At 41.1% G+C, this 22,049-nt stretch overlaps 1 protein-coding gene across 10 annotated transcripts in view; it reads left to right on the plus strand.

The window, feature by feature from the left end:
- qkia (QKI, KH domain containing, RNA binding a) overlaps positions 1 to 22,049 on the plus strand; it is a 92,553-nt gene that overhangs the window by 18,496 nt on the left and 52,008 nt on the right. For all 10 annotated transcript variants that reach the window (XR_007264959.1, XM_048613124.1, XM_048613121.1 and 7 more), the window contains exon 2: positions 1,510 to 1,652. Coding sequence is in view for 9 of the 10 variants with exons in the window: in XM_048613124.1 (XP_048469081.1) it covers positions 1,510 to 1,652 (143 nt within the window). In the remaining variant the exon portion in view is untranslated. The remainder of the gene's footprint in view (positions 1 to 1,509; positions 1,653 to 22,049) is intronic.

Genomic DNA, 22,049 nt, shown 5'->3' on the forward strand with positions numbered 1-22,049 from the left:
TCACAGGCATCCTTCTAGGCATGCAGTGTCCATCACCGATTAATCCTTGGTATGAACTGGTTTGTTTTCGGAGCAAACAAAGACCTAGTGTTTCGGGTAAATAGTTCTTTGAAAGTTGCATTGTAGGTAGACGGTGATTTAAGGTTTCTAACACACTTGCCTTCATTGCTCAAACTATTGAGTGTAGGAGTTGGGAAGTCATGTTGAGGTTATATAGGGCACCATGGTGGCTCAGTGGTTAGCACTCTTGTCTCTCAGCACCAGGGACCCAGGTTCAAATTCCAGCCGTGGATGACTGTGAACTCCACACTGACATTCTCCTTTTTGTTTGTGTGGGTTTCCTCCCACAATCCAAAGATGTACAAGTTAGGTAGATTGGGTAATTCGGTACAGCTACAGTGTGCAGATGTGTAGGTTAGGTGGGTTAGCCATAAGTGTAAGATTACAGGAATTGGGTGGAATGCTCTTCGGCAAGTTGGTGTGCACTCAACAGGCTGAATGGTCTGCTCCCATGCTGTAGGGCTTCTATGAATTACAGAATGTTGGTGAGGCCACTTTTGGACTAGTGTGTAGTTCTGGTTGCCCTGCTGTAGGAAGGATATTAAATTAGAGGGTTCAGAAAAGAATTTACCAGGATGTTGCTGGACTGGAGGGTTTGAGTTATAAAGATAGGCTGGGACTTTTTTTTTCACTAGAGCATAGGTCAAGGGGTCACCCTAGAGAGGTTTATAAAACCATGAGGGCCATAGATAAGGTAAATAGCAAAGGTCTTTTCCCTATGGTGAGGGTAGTTCAAAACTAGAGATCATATTTTTAAGGTGACAGAAAGATTTGAAAAGGACGTGCGGAGCAACTTCTCAGAAGGTGATTCATACTTGGAATGAACTGCCAGAGGAAGTGGTGGATGCAGGTACAGTTAAACATTTTAAAAGACATTTAGACAAGTACATGAATAGGAAAGTTTAGAGGGATATGGGCCAAATGCTGGCAAGTGGGACTAGTTTAAATTTGGGGAACCTTGGTTTGGTCCAAACCAAGGGTCTGTTTCTGTGCTGCATAACTCTGCCTTTTGCTAGTAACTGTTTGGATTTGTCCGTTTTTCATTAGCACGGTACTAACTTCCTCTGGGCGTTCTAACTTCAACTAAAAATCTGTCGTACCCAATTCTTAAAAATTGTCATCCTCTGATCTTGTTCAAGTTATCATTATTCATTGCAAGATTTCCCTCCAGTTTTGAACTGTAAGAATGTGTAATGTAGCTGAACTGAATGTAAACCACTCCCATTCTGCCATCTCCCTAGAGATTATTTCTGAGAATATTAATTAGGAAGCTGTTGGGAGCATCAAATGGGACGTGGTTTCACCATGCAATGTTTTGTACAGACACACTTCTTTGCAAGCTAAAATGACTTTGAAGGCTTGATTTGTTGCCTTTCAGAAACAAAAGCAGTTCTGATGTTTCAGCTTTCCCTTTTTTGAGTAGCTTAAAATCTCTCTCTTCTTTTACAGAAATAAGCAGAGTACGAAAGGACATGTATACTGACACAATGAATGGCCTTGTAGACAAGCTGCCAATGGACCTACCAGAACCCATAGGACCTATTATGCAGTTACAAGAAAAATTATTTGTGCCTGTGAAAGAGTATCCAGATGTAAGTTTCCTTTTTTTGGGGGGTGGGTATTTGTGTGAATTGGATAGTTATGATTTCATAGTCATGGAATATTTAGCAGGTTTTCAATTTACTAATCAGTGGGCATAAACTGAAACGAGCATTTTTATAAGTTTTGTGTACAGTTTTTATGGCAGCAATCAATTCGTACTATAAAAATACTTGCCTTAATTCAGTTGGTATTTTGGCATTGTGTACAAGTTTTGACTCTGAATGCATTCAAATGAAAAGGCAGCTGGTACAAGCTTTTGGATATTTCTAATCAACCTGGTCAGACATGTTATGATACCTCTAGACCAAGTGGGGGTTGAGCCCAGACCTTCTGGCTCAGAGGAATACTACTCCACTGCACCAAAAGATCCTTGATTTTCTGATCAGCCTGTTCAGATGTTCATTACACAATGCTGCAGCAGGTGAAACTTGAATCCTGGCCTCCTGTGCTATGAACCATCTAGTGTCAGCTTTTATTGTACTTTTTTAAAATCCTGTTCATGTATTCCCAATAGTTAAGAATTTGCCCTTTCTGGGGCATGGGGGGTAGTTTTTCTCTGTACCTGTGCTCTGTGTATATTCCATAAAAATACTGACTTGCTGTGTTTGTCTTCCAGTGACTTGGATGTAAAATTGCAACTGAGAGTTACAAAGCAGTGAATTGTCATTTTGTCTCAATGCAAATTGATATCTACAGAGTGAAGGAAAGTGCCATGAGAACCTGGTGGTTAAATAAAGTACTGATGAAAGCAATTAAAAGATGCCGAGAGAAGTTCTATTTTAATTTGGTACAATATCTGCTGAAAGTTCAATGGCAAAGAAGGAAATTTCTTGTAGTCCAATCATCTATGAATCACTACCTAGTTTTGTTTTAATCATTTGAGATGACTGTCTACTGACTAGGCCAGTGATTGTGAAAAGATGATGGTACACTGCCTCTTTGAATGCACCCAAATGGTTTGCAATGTTTTCAGATGGTAGCTAAGGTTAAATATTAACAATTCTTTTCCTAAAGGATGTTTGTGAACCTATTGAGCTTCTTCAACAGTCTGGTTTTGTGATTTGTATTCCTATTCCTGTATTTCTGTTGTGTGGTTGGATTTGAACATGTGTTCCTGGATAATTTGTGCCTCTGGATTGCAGAGAATTTAAATAAACCAAGTTTAATTTCACTTCTGAAGGGGATAGAGTCAGAGGAGGTAGTGATTTGGATTTGAATGTTTGAAGGAATGAGTGTTAATGGTATAATGTTTTAGAGGAGGAATGGAGGAGCTCCTGAATGAACATTTGAGAGGGAGGGCAAACCCTTGGGACATCTTAAAATCTTGCTTTCTCAACTTAGTTGTTTTAAAGGCACACTGACTTTGAAATTTGTAGATCCCATGTGCATAATTCTTGAGATGCCATATAACAATACCTGTGGTGACATAGGCAGGTTTTTTTTTAGTTCTATTTTAAAGTGGCAGCATAGTTGTAACTTGAGTCTTTGTTTCAACCTGTTAACAAAGACGACTGATTTCTTACGTTTTTCTCTCTCCTTGTCCAGTCTCTTCCCAACTATGTTTCTTTTATTTCCTTTCCGTTCATAGGATGTTATCATTGCTGGCTAGGCCAGCATTTATTGCCTATCCCAAATTGCCATGGGGCAGTTGCAAGTTGGCTCACAGGCCAGATCGGATATAAATAACGAGCTTCCTTCCTTAAAGGGTTCAATGAAGCAGATCGATTTTTATAACAATTGACAGTGGTTGTATGGTCACCATTAGGCCAGCTTTTAAAATCCAGATTTTTGAATTCGGACTTCATCAGCCACGGTGAGATTTGCACCCACATCACCAGACCATTAGCCTGAGCCTCTAAGTTACTAGCCTAGTGACAATACCACTAGGCCACTGCCTCACTGTGCCTTCTAACAGTTTTTTTTAATGGTTCCTATTTCTGAACCCTAATTGTCTCCTTTTCATCATGGACATCAATTTTGCTACCTGAACAGCTTCAAAGGCTTTTTTTAATAAACAGAAATCACCTGGCTCCTGCCATTTACTGCCTGTCTGAACTTTCCTTTGCATTGATCAACTTCTCTTTTAACTTCACTTGCTTCCTCCTAAAGGTTCTTTGGTAACCTATATACTTCATGGGTATGTTTTCCCCTTTGTAAAATATGAAACTAAATTTATTTCTTCCAGTCCCACTTGGATTTTCAGCTATATATATTCCAATACATTGGAAAATGGCACTGATGCAGTCACTAAAATGAAACCACTGCAGGTTTTGAAGATATGAAGATATGAAACAAAAACTCGGGTCTGGCAGTATCCGTGAAGACAAAGTGGAGTTAGCGTTGAGTCCAGTAACCTTTCAGCTAATCTATTTCTGTTCTTATTTTTGTTACCAATGCAGTCAACTTCTCTGTTTTTCGACTTGTTTGAACTAAGCCTAGTTTGTAGAGAGTTACTGATCAATATCCACTATAAACTGACTACACTTCGGCCTATAAGGACACTGTTCCTTTCTCCAAGTTTCACTGTCCCTGTAATGTCTGTCCTGCCAGTGTAACTTCCATGTCAAATGACATGCTTGCTCTCCCCAGGTCAGACTTCTGTTTGTCATGTCTGACATGATCTTTGGCATTTTGTTCCAGTTTCCATACATCTCTTACCCCTTCTTGCTTCCAAACCTGTGATAGTGTTACATTAGGAAGGGCAGGCTTCCTCTTGTACTCCATGTTCTAGAGAATAATTTTCTGCCACTAAGTATGATGGTGCCACAAAATACATCATCCCCAACCCTTTTAGCATTCTTAAGGTATTATTGCCTCAGGTGCACCCTGGTCCAGTCTTTCATCAAGGACTGGAAATGTGGAAATTCTACTGATCATCCAGATGTATGAGATGGCTTTTGAAATGTTGCTTTGGAGCAAAGGATTAACTTTTCTTTTCTAAAGCTACTGAACGTGTGTACAAGGAGCTATGTCATAGCTCCATTTAGCTTCATGTAGTTAAGGCCAATATCTGTGAAGTTCCCAAAGATTTTCTTGTTGGCATCCAGTTGTAGACCTATTACCTTGTGCAGCAAATATTGAAAGGAATTGAGATGTTATCCACATACAACCACAGAAGCTGCAATCATGAATTAATGTGATAAGCCTTTTAAAACAGTGCCAGTAGTTGAGATTTTAGGTGGATATATGCTTAGATTTGCAGAAACAAAAATTAGTTATGAAGTGATGTACTGAAATATGATGTGACAGTTATGGGGTGACCGTCAGTTTTGAAAGACTTATGATAAACTGGAAAATGCAAACAATATTGGTGCTCTTGGAGCAGACTGATATCAAAGACACAGCTGCTTTTCACAGACAGTTCTTTGACACTCCTGCTCAAGTGCACCAGTATGAATTTCCACTGAAGTATAACCAATCTTTTAAAGAGACACAACAGAACTTGTCACCAGTCTCCTCTTATTCCTTGTCTGAGAGGCAACATTATTTTGCTGTTTAAGGGAATTTGACCATGGTACCAGATGAACTACCTGTCTTGGGGTTTTTTATGCCCAGCTGAGTCCCGAGGCCTTTGGCAGCTTTGGCAGGGTTGCATACTCAGGACTGAAGTGTCTGTTTTATAATTTGCTGAGATACTGCTGTGTTGTGTGTTCCCAGATCTGCCAAACTGAGATTGAAACGGCTGCACAGTATGATACTTTTCAAAAATAAAGCTTGTGGAGGCTTCTTAACAAGAAGCATAATTCCAAGTTGACACTAGTGCAAATTCAGAATATTTGCGGTGTTGAGTGTTAGATGTATTTGAGCAAAAACAAAGTTCTGGAAAAGCTCAGCAGGCCTGGCAGCATCTGTGGAGGAGAAAACAGTTAATGTTTCTGTTTCAGTTCTGAGGAAGGGTCACCGGACCTGAAACGTTAACTCTGTTTTGTCCTCCACAGATGCTGCCAGGCCTGAGCTTTTCCAGCAACTTTGTTTTTGTTCCTGATTTACAGCATCCGCAGTTCTTTTGGTTTTTATTATGTATTTGAGCAGATGGGCATATTTTCAGACTCCTTTTTATGAATGAGTTAAATGCAGTTTTTGGAAACTGCATAAATAGTCCACTTGCCATTTTTTGTTTTGGTGAAATTGTCCTTGATTCCAAATGGCTTGATTTTTAACCCAGTTTTGAATCGAGCTATTCAGGATGTTGTTGCACCCCTCTAGAGCAGATGGGACTTGAGCCCAAGCTTCCCAGTCTAGGGGCTCTACCACTGCATAACAAGAGGGCCTAGGCTGATTCTTAATTCAAATCAACGTATTCAGAGATGTTAGTGCACGCCTGTGGAACAGTTGGGACATGAACCCAGGCATCTCTGATCCAGGGGCAGAGACACTGCCACTGTGCCACAAGAGGGCCATCAAAATTGGCTCAAGCCTGTTTTTTTAATCAAGCTGTTCAGTGATGCTGTTATATGCCTCTGGAGCAGGTGGGACTTGAACTTGGGCCTGCTTATCTAGTGGTAGTGACTCTCCCACTGAGCCATGTGGGCCCAGGCTTGATTTTTTTGACTTGTTTTAAACTTTTTTAAAACCCACTTTTTCTGTCTAATCAACCTCTTCAGGGATGTTATTACACACCTCTGGAACATGTGGATGTTGAACCCAGGCCTCTAAGTCCAGGGGCTCTACCACTGCATGACAAGAGCCCCAGGTGTGATTTTAACCTAATTTTTTAATCAACCTATTCAGAGAATTTACACACCTCTGGAGCAGTGGCATTTGAACCCAAGCTTCCTGTTCCAGGGATAGGGACACTACCACTGCCATAAAAGCCTGGGTTTGATTTTAATGTGTATTGAGTTAACTGTTTTCAGCTGGGTTCTGCAAAAAGTTATTTTATTTAATAACCCTTAAATTGAATAAATAGGATTAATGTTTCTGATCTCTCCTATTCCGTCCCTAACTTTGTTTAGATGGCTGAGGATAATGTTTGTTTCAGCCGTAATGTCTCTAAGTGAGTGAGTAGTTTGCTTAAAAATTGCTATTTGGCAGGGTATCAGATGGTTACTTGAGTTTGAGCTGTTTTAGTTTTGAGGCTGGGGTAAGAAGAAAAACTTAACCCTTAAATTGATTGAACTGTTTGAATTTCTGGTCACTGCATTGGACTATAGTAATACAGATGCTTCCTGCTAATCAAACTTGGCTGATGCAGGTTTTCAAAACAGATTGTGGTAAACTGCTGAATAGATTTTAGGTTAGTTTGATTTGCAATTCGGCCTACACAGATGAGCAGCCTACTTTTACAAACACGTTTATAGTCTTGTGACAGAGTTAAGAGTCCCTCCCCCAGACTGGGAAGTCTGGATTGAAGCCCATCTGCTGCAGAGAGGGGGATGTTGTCTCACTAACTTGATCAAGTTTTTTGAGGGGATGATAGATGATTGAGAGAAAAGCAGTTGATGTTGTCTGCATGGACTTCAGTAAAGCCTTTGACAGGGTTCCTCATGGCAGACTGGTACAAAGGTGAAGTCATATGGTATTGGGGTGCGCTGGCAAGGTGGATATGGAAGCAGCTTAGTTACAGGAGATAGAGGGTAACGTTGGAAGGGTGTTTTTCAGAATGGAGAGTTGTGACTAGTGGTGTTTCACAGGGATCAACGCTGGGACCTCTGTTCGTGCTGTACACAAATAATTGAGGAAAATGTAGCTGGTCTAATTAGTAAGCTTGTGGATGATGCAAAGATTGGAGCTGCAGATAGTGAGGAGGATTGGCAGGATAAACCAGGATATAGATCAGTTGGAGGCATGGGCAGAAAAGTGACATGGAATTTAACCCGGACAAATGTGAGATGATGCGTTTTGTAAGGTCAAGTACAGGTGGCAATTATACGTTGAATGGCAGAATCCTTAGGAGTATCGATATGCATAGGGATCTGAGTGTGCAGGTCCAGAGATTGCTGAAGGTGGAAGTGCAGGTAGATGGGTAGTTAAAAAGGGCCTGTGGCATGCTTGCCTTCATTGGAAGGGTCATTGAGTATAAGGATAGGCAAGGTATGCTGCAGCTTTATAGAACTTTAATTAGGCTGCCCTTCGAAATATTGCATACAGTTCTGGTCACAATACTACCAGAAGGATGTGGATGCTTTGGAGCGGGTACAGAATTTTTTTAACCATGGTGTTGCATAGTATGGGGAATTTTTAGCTATGAAGAATGGTTGGATAGACTAGGTTTGTTTTCAGTGGAATGGAGGAAGTTGAGAGGCAACCTAATAGAAGTTTATAAGGTTGTGAATGGCATGGAAAGTGAGGCTTTTTTCCCCCCAGGGTGGAGGGATCAATTAGTAGGGGACACAATTTCGAGGTGGGGGTGAGGAGTTGGAAATATGCAAGCCAATTTTTCGAGTGGTGATTGCATGGAAAGTGCTGCCGGAGGTAGTGGTGGAAGCAGGCACAATAGCAGCATTCAAGAAACACCTGGACGAATACATGAAGAGGAAGGAAATAGAGGGATACGGATCCTGCAAGTGAAGACAGGCTTCGAGGCCAAAGGGCCTGTTCCTGTGCTGTATTGTTCTTTTTTCTAGATGTATAATAACATGTCTGAACAGATTGATTAGAAAAATAGACTAAATAAAAATAAATTTAAAAGTTCTCTGCCTCCCTCATTGTTCCATTCATTTTAATTCCTAAACCTTGACTTCAGTGTTTTGGCCATGATTTGCATGGTAGTATGAAGATTACCACCTCAAGTGGAACATGTTGTTTTAATAACTTATTTTCTGTATTTTGCCATTCTGCAGCCTCTGGTAAATATCTGGAACTGTTTCTGCAGTTAACCACATGAATTATTTCATGTAGATCTGTGAAAACATTATTGCATTTGTACTGACCAGTGAGATTAGGGTTGGTAACTTCCAAAAGACATTGTAAAACAATAAGTGAAAGTTTGATTTGATGCTTTAAATGTGTCATCCTGATTACAGATAATGCTGTTTAGAGGTTAGAAAAGCGTGTTGTTGTGATAGATGCATTATAGACTTTGGGTGGACAAAACTACTTCAGATATTCATATAAACCCTCCATCTGATTTGGAATGAGGCTTTGGTCCACAAATATGTGGAGAACAGCTATATTTGCAGAGTTACATCTCAAATCTAGTCTGGATTTTATGGAAAAGTTTTGATATGCTCAAGGAAGTGGGATGAGGTGACCTTGCTCAAGTCAAAAATTACACTTAGCTAATGTTGCCATGTTAAATTTTGTTCCAGTGATTTGTTGATATGTTTTGACATCCATTATCTTTGAAGGCTAAAAGGACAGATCTGAAGGACACAATTTTTCGATTTTAAAGCAAGTAAAGCTGGGAATGCAACTTTGGCCCTTTAAAACCTAGACAATAGCATGAAAATGTAATATTTTAGTACCCTCTCTTAAATCAAAATAGTCCCTTTTTTTTCATGTTGTGATATTACTGGCCTTAGTTTTGTTAATCAAGCACAACAAGCCTGCTTTACTAAAAGTCATTTTGGGTATGCAGTCAGTTTTTGGAAATGTAGGAATCATTTTGTATTTCACTGACTTTTGCCAAAGAGCTTGTACTAAATGCTAACTTTATTTGGCATGCTTTAAAATATTCAACAAGATGTTATTGGGCTATTTTTAGTTGGGAGAAGGGAGTAAAGCTGTGGTGTGTTGACTACATTGCACACACAGCTCAAAATAATCTGGCAATGTCATTAGCAGATTTATGAAGTCTTTCTCTGGGAATGCATTGGGTTTCCAGATTGAAGCCTGTGGTAATCTTGTTTTATGAAAAATGTTTCTATTATTGACTAGTACTTCTGATCACCTTATGGATTAACCACTGAAATTGAATATTTTCGTCGCTTCAACTTCCTGCATGAACCATGTAAATCTGATGCATTTGCCTTTTTAGCCTGGCAATTTTTCTATTCATTTGTGGGATGTGGGTGTCACTGGTTGGCCAGCATTTCTTGTCCATCCCTAGTTACCCTTGAGAAGGTGGTGGTGAGCTGCCTTTTTTGAACTGCTGCAGTCCACCTGCTGTAGGTTAACCCACAATGCTATTGGGGAGGGAATTCCAGGATCTTGACCCAGCAACAATGAAGGAACGGTGATATATTTCCTAGTCAGGATGGTGAGTGGCTTGGAGGGGAACTTGAAGGTGGTGTTCCCATATGTCTGCTGCCCTTCACCTTCTAGGTTGAAGTGGTCGTGAGTTTGGAAGGTGCTGTCTGAGGATCTTTGAATTTCTGCAGTGCACCTTGCAGATAGTACACACTGCTACTGAGTGTCGGTGTAGAGGGAGTGGATGCTTCTGGATGTAGTGCCAATCAAGCAGGCTGCCTTGTCCTGGATAATGTCACACTTGTGTTGTTGGGGCTGCACTCATCTAGGCAAGTGGGGAATATTCCATGATGCTCCTGACTTGGGCCTTGTAAGTGGTGGACAGGCTTTGAGGAGTCAGGAGGTGTTACTTGCAGCAGTATTCCTAGCTTCTGGCCTGCTCTTGTAGCCACTGTTTGTGGTGAGTCCAGTTGAATTTCTGATCAGTGATAACGCCAAGGATGTTAGTGGGGACATTCAGTGATGGTAACACTGGTTAGATTGTCTCTAATTGGTGATGCTCATAGCCTGGCATTTGTGTGGCGTGAATGTCACTTGCCACTTGTCAACCCAAGCCTGGATATTGTCCAGATCTTGTTGAACTTGAACACTGAATGATTCAGTGTCTCTGAGGAGTCACGAGTGGTGCTGAACTTTGTGCGGTCATCACAAATATCCCCACTTCTGACCTTATGACGGAGGGAAGGTCATTGATGAAGCAGCTGAAGATGTTTGGCCCAAAGACACTACCCTGAAGAACTCCTGCAGAGATGTCCTGGAGCTGAGATGATTGACCTCCAACAGCCATGACCATCTTCCTATGTGTCAGGATGACTCCAACCACCAGAGAGTTTGCCCCCTGATTCCGGTTTTGCCATGGCCCTTTGATGCCACACTTGGTCACATGAAGCCTTGATATCAAAGGCTGTCACTCTCCTCATCTCCTGGAATTCAGCTCTTTTGTCCATGATTGGACGAATGGTGTAATGAGATCAGGAGCTGAGTGGCCCTGGTGGAACCCAAACTGAGCGTCGCTGAGCAGGTGCTGTTTGATAGCACTGACACTTTCTATCACTTTACTGATGATCAAGAGTAGACTGATAGGGGCGGTAATTGGCCAGGTTGGATTTGTTCTGCTTTTTGTACAGGACATACTTGGGCAATTTCTCACATTGCTGAGTAGATAAGTGTTGTAATTGTACTGGAACAGCTTGGCTCGGGGAATGGCAAGATCTGAAGCACTGGAGGAGGCCGATATGGATCATCCACTAGGCGTACCTGGCTGACGATTGCTGTAAATGCTTCCACCTTTATCTTTTGCACTGTTGTGTTGGGCTTTTTCCATCATTGAGCATGGGGATATTTGTGGAGCCGCCACCTCCAGTGAGTTGTTTAATTGTCCACCACCATTCTCGACAGGATGTGGCAGGACCGCAAAGCTTAGATCTGATCCGTTGGTTGTGGGATCGCTTAACTGTGTTGTCACTTGCTGCTTTTGCAGTTTGGTGTGCAAGTAGTCCTGTTTGGCTTCACCAGTTTGATACCTCATCTTCAGGTATGCCTGATTCTGTTCCTGGCATGCCCTCCTGCCCTTGCCATCAAGCCAGGGGATCAGTAGAAATGGTTGACTGGGGGATATACTGGGCCATGAGGAACTGGAGTACAATTCTGCTGATGGCCCACAATGCCTCATGGATGCCCAGTCTTAAGGTGCTATATCTGTACAATGTCTGTCCCACTTAGCACGGTGATAGTGCTACACAACACAATGGAGGGTATTCTCAATGTAAAAGCGGGACTTCATCTCCAAGGACTGTGCGGTGGTCACTTTTTAGGATACTGTCAAGGACAGATGCAACTGCAGCTAGTAGATTGGTAAGGATGAGGTCAAGTATGTTTTTCCCTCTGGTTCCCTCACCACCTGCCGCAGACCCAGTCTAGCAACTGTGTCCTTTAGGACCAACCATTTCTATCAGCAGTACTGCTGCTGAGCCACCCTTGGACATTGAAATCCCCCTCCAGAGTACATTTTGTGCCCTTGCCATCTTCAGTGCTTACGTGGTGTTCAGAATGGAGGAGTACTGATTCATCAGCTCAGGGAGGACAATGTGGTAATCAGCAGGAGGTTTCCTTGCCCATGTTTAACCTGAAGCCATGAGATTTCATGGGGTTTGGATCCCATGTTGAGGACTCCTAGATCATCACCTTCCCAACAGCATGCCACTGTGTGCCACCACCTCTGCTGGGTCTGTCCTGCCGGTGGGACATGACACGACACATCCAGGGATGGTGATGATGGTGTCTGGGACATAGCCATACTCGCACAATCATACTTTACTGACAGTTTTAGGCTGTTGCTTAACTAGTCTGAGACCGTTCTCCCAGTTTTGGCACTAACCCTCAGATGTAAGTGAGGAGGACTTTGCAGGGTCAACAGTGCTGTTTCTGTGCAAATGTAAGGGAATCCTCTTGTACTGAATGAAATCTGTCTCCTAGAAATGAAATTTTCCGTTATGTATTAACCTATGGATTTCAAATAGAAATTAATCTACTTCCTTTTGGTGGAGGAAGCATTCAGAATAGCATTTGGCTCACCACCACAATCTAACTGTTTCGAACAATCTGTTTGCACCTTTTATTAGAACTGTAATGGTTCACTTTCTTTCTCTTTAAAAGAAAGTAATGAGCAACATTATGGTGTGATTAACGCTATTCAAATTCTAGCGCTATCTCAGTCTCTGCTTTAAGGATGCTTGAGCATTTCTTGTTGCTTGCATCTTTTCCCCTTCCTCCATGAAAGACAATTCTTAAGAATAAGAGAAGGTAAAGAAAGGTGAAAGATACAGAAACGGGACTCTGGCGCATAAATGGAATAACCAGAATTTTTAAAAATTCTGATCACCAACTTAACTAATAGTATTGTGGTTTTTATAAATTACCTTTGAAAACTCAACATAATCGGTTTTTTTTTATTTTCTCCAAATAATTAATATGGAAAATTTCTTGCCATGACTTTTTTGTATCTCATTTACTTGGAGCTCTTAATGACCAACTCAGCTTGGGTTACATTAATAAAAACTAAAGGTGCTGCTGTACATTTTTGAGCTCTGGTTTGAAATGATTTAGTTCTATGATGTGTTGATAAGTTTTTAGATTTGCAGTTGATAAATTATTACTGTGACTGAAATAGTCACATGAGGTTGGAGTTAAGGTTGTGGGAGAACCATTAGGTTGATCCCAAACCAGAAAAGTATACTGTAGGGAGTTGAAAATCATTGAGAAATGGCTAGTCGAAGTCTGTGTAAACTTTGCATTTTGTCTTGCAGATGTTTGGTCTTGTAGGCGGTACTGACTAGTTATGAGGTGCCCATGCAGATGAGATGCATCCTTGACATGTCTAACGTGACTGAAAACAATGCAGCCTTTATGTCCATGTAGCATATGCTAAAATTTTGGTTTAGGTTTGTTCTCCTTAACCATGGGCATTTGCAGATATTAGAAATATGAATTCGTTTTCCTTCCTTCTGTCTGAGCAATGTTCAGTTTGAAGATGTGCTCAATAGAGACCATTCGTGGGTGTTTTTTTTTTTTTTTGTAGCTTTTTTTACTCCCAGATGATTCTGTCTTGGCCAAACACTCTTGTGAAACTAGAATTCAGTTATAAATGCCCAACTTGTTCTTGAACTTACTTCCACCTGGAATACTGAAAATTTGTGGGCGGAGAAGGTAAGGGTATAGAAATTAGAGTAGATGAGAAATCTAAGCTGCACTGGGAAGACTTGTCCTCCTAGTGTTGAAATAAGGAGCATGGATCTTCCTTGCTCAAGTTCGAGTCAAACATTTTGTCAAGGCTTAACTGCTTGTTGTTGAAATTTCATGACGTTTTTTTTATCTTGATCAGTAAGTATGGTGAAACTAGAATTGTTGCCTAGTATCATTGGTTTTCTAATTGTTTTTACCTGTTAATTGTTTTATGGTCATGGGAATTTGCAGGCTACTGAGTTTGTAAAATATCTTTCAAATCCCTATATAGAAAATCTCTTTCTTCTACAATTGGTAATGTGTAGACAGCGAGTCACTGACAAATGCATCTTCTTGTGCATTCATGCCCCTGTTTGCATGAATTTGCAATACTGTAGTTATGATCCCTATGAATTTTTGTGTTTATCTCCTGTTGTGTAGAATTGCTATTTTGATGATGCCCTTGTGCTGAATTTGTATCAAACTTATTTTCTATTTCTACAGTTGTGAAAAGGTACATCAACAATGGGGCATGTCCTGGAGGCAGTCACTCTACGTTAGCAAATCTGGGGTATTGTGTGAAGGCACTGTAAAATTATACAGTTCTTTTTAAACATTTAATGGCTTTAGGCTTATTCAGCATCTTAAGGTTTTGTCACTGGTGTCTTTAGTTTGGGTAGGGACTGTATGGAAAAACCTAACCAGTTTAAGGTGGGGAAGAATCGAGTTTAACTGTTTATCCATATTGTCCTGTAATCTTGCTGTTGAATTTTTGTAAGGAATCCTGGAAGTAGTAAGTCAGGCAGTATCTGAGATAGAGGTCATGTTTCCGGATTGTGACTTTTCAAAACTGGAAAAGGTTGGAGATGTAACAGGATTGTAACATATATCAGTGGCCTCTCTATTTCTTCCCCCTCTCCCAGTTTTATTCTACATTACTGTTTTGTTGGATTTTCTTGATGTCTTAATGTAAAGAATTGTGAATGATTCTGTGACTGCAGGTTTTATGTATTCTTTTGAACATTGAACATTGACCCTTAGCAAAATGTGCCAAGATAAATTCTATAAACTAGTTAGACGTCTTCTGCAAAATCTCAAGGAGTGTAATTGCTTTTGAAATGGTTGGTTGCTGCAAGTCCCATCAAACTTTCAAAAGTTGACATTTGTACTATAACTTTTTTTTATTTAAAATCTGATTTCAGTTAGGCATTGTTTGCCATACCTTGCCACTAATTGTGCAACTGTTCATTACTTTGAGTGGCTAGATGGAAAATATTGCATTTCAGAGGCTACTGCCATTCCACACATTAAAAGCTAAAATGATTGGTGGTTGCTTTTTTCATAGAATGTCTACAGTGTGGAAAGGCCACGTGGCCCATCAAACCTGCTCTGACCCCCAAGAGCATCTCACCCAGACTCTTTCCCAGCCCCCCCTCCCCAGTCCCATCCCTGTAACCCCCGCATTTGCAATGGCTAATCCACCTAGCCTACACATCTCTAGACATGAAGGGGTAATCTTAGCATGGCCAAACCACCTGACCTGCACATTTTTGGCCTGTGGGAGGAAAACCGTGCAGACACAGTCACCCAAGGCTGGAATCAAACCTGGGTCTCTGATGCTGAGGCAGCAATGTAATGCCATTATTTAAAAAGGTAGGAGACAAAAAAAACTAACTGAAAATCAGTTACCTTAACATTTGGTAATTTGGAAACTGTGAAGAAGCTATTATAAATGATGTAATAGAGCATTTAGAAGTGCATTATATGATTAGGCAGAGACAGTGTGGCTTCATGAAGGTGAAATACCTGACGAATCAAGCAGGATAAAAGGGAAGGAGTGGATGTAATATTTAGTCATAGCACAACAGCACGGAAACAGACCCTTCCATGCTGACAAGAGTATCCGAAATTTAAAATAGTCCCCTTTGTGTTTGGCCCATAACTCTCTCAACCTGTCCAAGTGTCTTTTTTAAATGTTGTCTCTGTGCCTGCATCTACCTCTGGCAGCTCATTCCATCCATACAGCATTTTCAAGCTGGCAACTTAAACTGGTGGCGCACCACAGATCAGTGCGGGGGCAATTTACTATCTGCTAACCACTTGAGTGAGAAGTGAATGTAATATAGCTAAGTTTGCAGATGATACAAACAGGTGAAAGCAAGTAGTGAAAATTATATGAGCCTATAGAGGGGTATGGATAGCTTAGTGCAGAAAGCTAATGGGTGGAATATAATGTGGGAATATGTTATGCCCTTCAGTGAGAAGAGTTGGGCGACATGGTGGCACAGTAATTAGCACTGCTGACTCTCACCGCTGGGGACCTGGATTTGATTCCAGCCTTGGGTGACTGTGTGGAGTTTGCATGTTCTCCCTGTGTGTGCAAGTTTCCTCCCACTGTTCAAAGACGTACAGGGTTGTGTGGATTGGCTGTGTTAAATTGCCTTGTACTGTCCAGGGATGTGCAAGCTTGGTGGGTTAGCCATGGTAAATAGTGTTTTTGGAGGGTTGATGCACACTGAGCTGGCTGGCCTCTATATACACTATAGGGATTTTGATTCTTTATGATTTATGAATGGAGAAGCTAAATATTATCTGAATTTAAATAAAGTACAGAAAGCTACAAAAGAGGGATTTGGGAGTCCTCTTGAGTCTCAAATGTTAGCTTTGTGGGTAGTAGAGAAAGCAAATGGATGGTGGCATTAATTTCAAAGGGAATACTGTTTAATTTTAGCTGAACCTCTTTTTATACAAGCCACTAATCAGACCACAGTTGGAATACTGTGAAGGTTTTTTTGTGCCCTTTCATCTAAGGAAAGACACTGGCATTAGAAGCAGTCCACAGAATGTTTGAGGCTATCAGGTATGGAGAAATCGTCTTAGATTTGAATTGGTCGGGCCTTTACTCATAAATGAATGAGAGGCAGCTATATTGAAACAAGATTCTGGAGAGACTTCAGGATAGATGTGGAAAAGTTGTTTCCCCTTGTGGGAGCCTGTATGACACGAGGGCATAATCTCCGTAATGGGTTGCATGTTTAAGACTAATGAGGAGGAATATCTTTGTAGAGGATATTGAACCTCTGGAAATTCTTTACTGTAGAGGGTCCCCCAATTTCCCATCAGAAGAAACAAATTGCAAAGTTTTCATGGGTAGCAGCCTGATTTCATCTGGCTCAATCATGTCATCAGTCAGTAATCTTCCACATACATATTTACTTAATATTTTTGCTTAATGTGTGTTTGGAGAGCTAGATTGGCTCTGTTTGAAGCATGTTTACTTGCAAGCTAGTTTTGTTGTAGCTTTGTATTTGTGGAAGAGTTTAATGACCTCTACAATAATTAGTGGGAAATATTCCTTATTTTATATTCAAGTATGACTGCAGTTACTGAGTGTATGTATACGATGGAAATGAGAACAGTTTGTAAGTCCATGTCTTGTAAGCTGGATTTCTGGAAAAGCAGTTTACTTGGGTGTTTTTTGTGATTTGGAAGTGGGCTATAACATTTCAGCTATTTAAATATGTGGAATGTAAACATGACAATCATGACTGCAATATGTAAAAATGTCTGTCATTACACCATGTTGTGACATCTCAGAATTCCACTCTTGGCATCATTGTCCCGTGAAGACTAGCAGTAGCTAGGCAAGCACAGTAGAAAATGGGTGTTCTTTGGTCTGAAAAACAGTCTCAACAGGTTTTATTTAATATGCAGTTGACAGAGACTGACCACCAAAATGAGAATCCAAGTCGAATATTAACATCAGAAAAAAGGATATGGCAAAATATGAAAATTAGCAGTGTTAAATTTAGTCAAGACCAGCCTGGAATTCTGAATTTTAATTTGTTTCTACATGTAGTTTGGCTTTGGCTCTTTGGCAGAGTATGTTGGCACTGAGCCATCAGTGATCAGTGTTTCCTGCACACTGGTGAAACTTGAGTTCAGATCTGCATGCTGCCCAGAGTTAATGATTTGATGCATTACATAGGTGGATTTCTGAATGGGAGGAAATTTCCTTGTGCGTAGTGCCTCAGATGCTCTTTGGCCTTGTGACTTTTTTTTTCTCAAAAAGTAGGCAAGTGATTGACCCTAACATGAGGCTTAATTCTAGACATTTCTATAATGTCAGAGCTATATAGGAAAAGGCCCTTCGGTCCATCATTTGTTTGGTCAAAAGCAACTACCTAACTGTTCTAATCCACTTTTGCAATACTGATCCAAAGCTTGTTTATGCCTTTGCATTGCAAGTGCACTTCTAAATACTCGAATGTTATGCAGGTTTCTGTCTCTACCACCCTTGCAGTGTGTTCCAAATTCCCACCACCTTCTGTTTGAAAAATATTTTCCTTTCATCTCTTCTAAACTTTCTGGCCCTTATCTTAAAATTCATGCCTACTAGTCATTGATCCTCCCAAGAGGAAAAGTTTCTTTTCATATGCCCTTCATAATTTTATAGATCTCAATCATGTCTCCCCCTCAAACCCCTCTGATTTGGGCTGATTCAACATAGTTTTTTCAAAGGGAAGAGGTATTTGACAGAATTTTTTTTTTGAGGATGGAATTGGTGAACTGGTTAGTGTCAGTAAGTACATCATACCTAAATTTTCAAAAGGCAGCGCACCAAAGCTTAATGCACAACATGAGTTCGAGATTGAAGGTATTGTAATATTAGGGAATGGGTTAACTGACAGGTGTAGGGATAAATGGGACATTTTTCCAGGTGGCAGGCTGTAAGTGGTAGAATGCCACAAGGATCAGTTTGGCTATTTTGTCTGTTAACCACTTGGATGCGAGATCAAGAGTAATACATATTGGCTTTGTATAGTTAGCAAACGTGTTTTTAACACAGTGGCACAAGCTGCCATGTGGTAGGTTGAGAGAGAACGCAATACTCGGCAGAGCACAGTATGGGGAAGTAAAGTTACTTTTAATATCGGAATGGAAAAAAAAACGCAAGTGCAAAACTTCTAAAATGCTGTTTAAAAGAAAGGTACGTTTATTCATTCAAGAAATACGATGTATAGGTACAGCGGTTTAGAAGGCAAAGGCATGTTGGTCCTTTGTTTCCTTAGCAATAAAGTAGTGAAAGTGCTGCAATGGTATAGGTCTTTCATGAGACGGCACTTGCAGGGTGTATGCTGTTTTCAGCCCCATATTTGAGGGATGTAAACTGTGAAAGTTAATTAGTTTTGTTCCTGGAATGGTGAGACTGTCGCATGAAGGCCTGTTTTTCTGGAGCTCAGTAAAATGAACAGTAATCATAGTAAAACAAACGGTTCTGAAGAGCGTTGACTAGGTATGTAAGTTTCTCCAGCTGATGTGTCCTAACATGGGCATAGCCTCAGGATGAGAAGGCTCAATCACTTGGGACTGAGATGAGAATGTTCCTCAATGTGAAGATTTTGAATCTTTTGAAAATTTCTACTCCAGAATACACAGTGGAGAATCCACAACATACTTAAGGTTGAGTTGTCAATTTTGGTGTCTTAGTCAAGACATGAGGCAGGAAAGTAGAGTTTAGACTTAAAATCAGCCATGATTGCTGAAAAGAGACATGCTACTCAAGTTGTTTTGTCATGTGCTTAATCAGTATAAATGCAAAAATGTTGATTTCAAACAATAACTACAGACAAAAAGGATGCTTGATTAAGTCAAGTATGCCTGAGGCATAGCCATGGAATGTAGAAAGTCAGCATGTACGTACAACAAACCATGAAGCAAGTGACATGTTGGCCTTTATTGCAAAGGGATTAAAGAAGAGAAATTGAGAAACCCTGCACCAGTTGCATAAGGTTTTAATGAAACCATGTTGAAGTAGTAAATACTGTTTTGGTTTAAATTATTTATACCATAATTGGAGGTAAAGTGAAAGTTCATAATTCTTCTCTCGGGTTAAAGAATTGCCTATGGTAGGTTGAGTAAATTGAGCTGATAGTCACTGGAGATTAGAATGAGAGGCAATGTCATTGAGACATGCAAAATTGTGAAGGCTTGATAAGGTAGAGGAAATTTTGTTTTCGGTGATTAGTGAAAAAAATCGGAAGTTACACAACACTAGATTTATTATTGTCCAAGACAGCAAGAACTGCAGATGCTGGTCTATAATCTGGTCTAAACAGTGTGGAGCTGGAGGAACACAGCAGGCCAGGCAGCATCAGAGGAGCAAGAAAGTTGACGTTTTGGATTGGGACCCTTCAGAAATTCAGATTTCTGAAGAAGGGTCCCAACCTGAAATGTCAACTTCCCTGCTGCTCTGTGTTCCTCCAGCTCCACACTGTTTAGACCAGATTATAGTCCAGGTTTTTTTGAAATCACCAAGCTTTCAGAGCACTACTTCTTTTTGTCAAGTGAAGTGGAGGGAAGCTCATTGACGTAATTTATAGGCAGAGAGATCATTGCAAGATAATTCTAGATATTTGTGTCAAAAGATGGTACAAATGGTGAGTTGAGTGTTAACACGCTGAATAACAAGTCTTTGCAGGTGATCAAGTATCAAAGGGGCGTGAGTAAGGTGTCAGTAGCTGAATAGTGAGTGAAGGGATGACCTATGATCCAATTAAGGCAGAGATGATTACAAAAAAATTATATCCAGCCATTTGGTTTTTCCTCTAGCACCACTTTGTTTTTCAATTTTTTGTAATTATCTCTGCCTTGATTAATCAGATCATGAATCATCCCTTCCTGCCATTCAGCTATGGACATTTTTGATCACTCTCTGCTTCTTGCCACTAAGCTAGCTTTGGATCCAGTTACCCTGGATCCCACCAGCTGTTAGTTTATTGACCATCTCTTGTAAAGACTTTTTCAAAAACCTAATAAAAGTACATGTAAACTGTTTCAACAACATTATCCTTATCTCCAATTCTAGTCATCTCTTTTGTAACATTCAATCAAATTTGTTAGACATGTCCCTGTGACATACCCACATTGACTGACTATCCTTGATTTTAATCCTTGTCTGTCCCAAATGGAGATGAACTCTATATCTCAAATCTTTCCAGCCATTAGTACCCTGGCTTGTTTCTACCACCTTTGAATAATACCAAGTTACCTGCTCTCTAATCTTCTGGCACCTGTGTCGAGAGGATTTGAAAATTAATGTCTGACTCCATGCGATCTCCTTGTCTCCCAAAGCAGCCTATAATACATCTCTTCAGGATCTGGCAAATTGCACGTTCTTAAGCTTGCTAAAACTGCTAACAAACCTCCGCAATGCTAATTAGTTCAAGTATATCACAGCATGTCTGCACCCCTCCAACTTGTGTCGGAGATCTCTATTGTGAATACTGTACAGATGCATTTAAAGTCTCGCCTATGTTTTTCTGGCTCCGACATTTCAATCCTGAATGGTCCCAACCTTTCCATGGTTCTGAGATAACAAGGTGTAGAGCTGGATGAACACAGCAGGCTAAGCAGGAAAGCTGACGTTTCGGGCCTAGACCCTTCATCAGAAATGGGGGAGGGGAAAGGGGTTCTGAAATAGGGAGAGGTGGATAGAAGATGGATAGAGGAGACAGACAGGTCAAAGAGGTGGGGATGGAGCCAGTAAAGGGCAGTTAGGGAGGGGATGGGTCAGTCCAGTGAGGACGGACAGGTCAAGGAGGCGGGATGACGCTGGTAGGTAGGAGATGGAGGTGGGAGGAAGGACAGGTTAGGGAGGCGGGGACAAGCTGGGCTGGTTTTGGGATGCGGTCGGGGGAGGGGAGATTTTGAAGCTTGTGAAGTCCACATTGATACCATTTGGGCTGCAGGGTTCCCAAGGAACAGCACCTCATATCCCGTCCTCCCTGGGCTGACCTATCCCCTCCCTAACTCCCCACCTACACTCTCCCTTACTGGCTCCATCCCCACCTCTTTGACCTGTCTGTCTCCTCTCCACCTATCTTCTCCTCTATCCATCTTCTATCCGCCTCCCCCTCTCTCCCTATTTATTTCAGAACCCCCTTCCCCTCCCCCCATTTCTGAAGACGGGTCTAGGCCCGAAACGTCAGCCTTCCTGCTCCTATGATGCTGCTTGGCCTGCTGTGTTCATTCAGCTCTACACCTTTATTATCTGATTTTCCAGCATCTGCAGTTCCTACTATCTCTTTTTTTTTTCCATGGTTGTCCTCTTTTGTCTCTAATCTACTTTAGAATAGAATCCTACAGTATGGAAGGAGGCCTCAGCCCATCAAGTCTACACCGACCCTCCCAACAGTCTCACCCAGACCCAGCCCTCTACACTATCCCTGCAGACCCACATTTACCATGGCTAATCCATCTAGCCTGCACATCCCTGGATACTGGACAATTTAACTATGGCCAATCCACCTAACCTGTACATCCTCGGACTAAGGGGAAATCTGAGCACCCAGAAGAAACCCCCACGGACACGGGGAGAATGTGAAAACTTGACACAAACAGTTACCTGTGGCTGGAATTGAACCTGAGCCCCTGACACTGCTGTTTGTGTCAATCACCTGAGCCACTGGGCCTCCCCATTTCTTCTCACTTATTTTTTGGGGTTTTCCTTTTATCTTCCCCTCCAGTGTTGTTTC

This window comes from Rhincodon typus, chromosome 27 (assembly GCF_021869965.1).
Source record: "Rhincodon typus isolate 14 chromosome 27, sRhiTyp1.1, whole genome shotgun sequence".
In the NCBI taxonomy this organism is placed as follows: Eukaryota; Metazoa; Chordata; class Chondrichthyes; order Orectolobiformes; family Rhincodontidae; genus Rhincodon; species Rhincodon typus.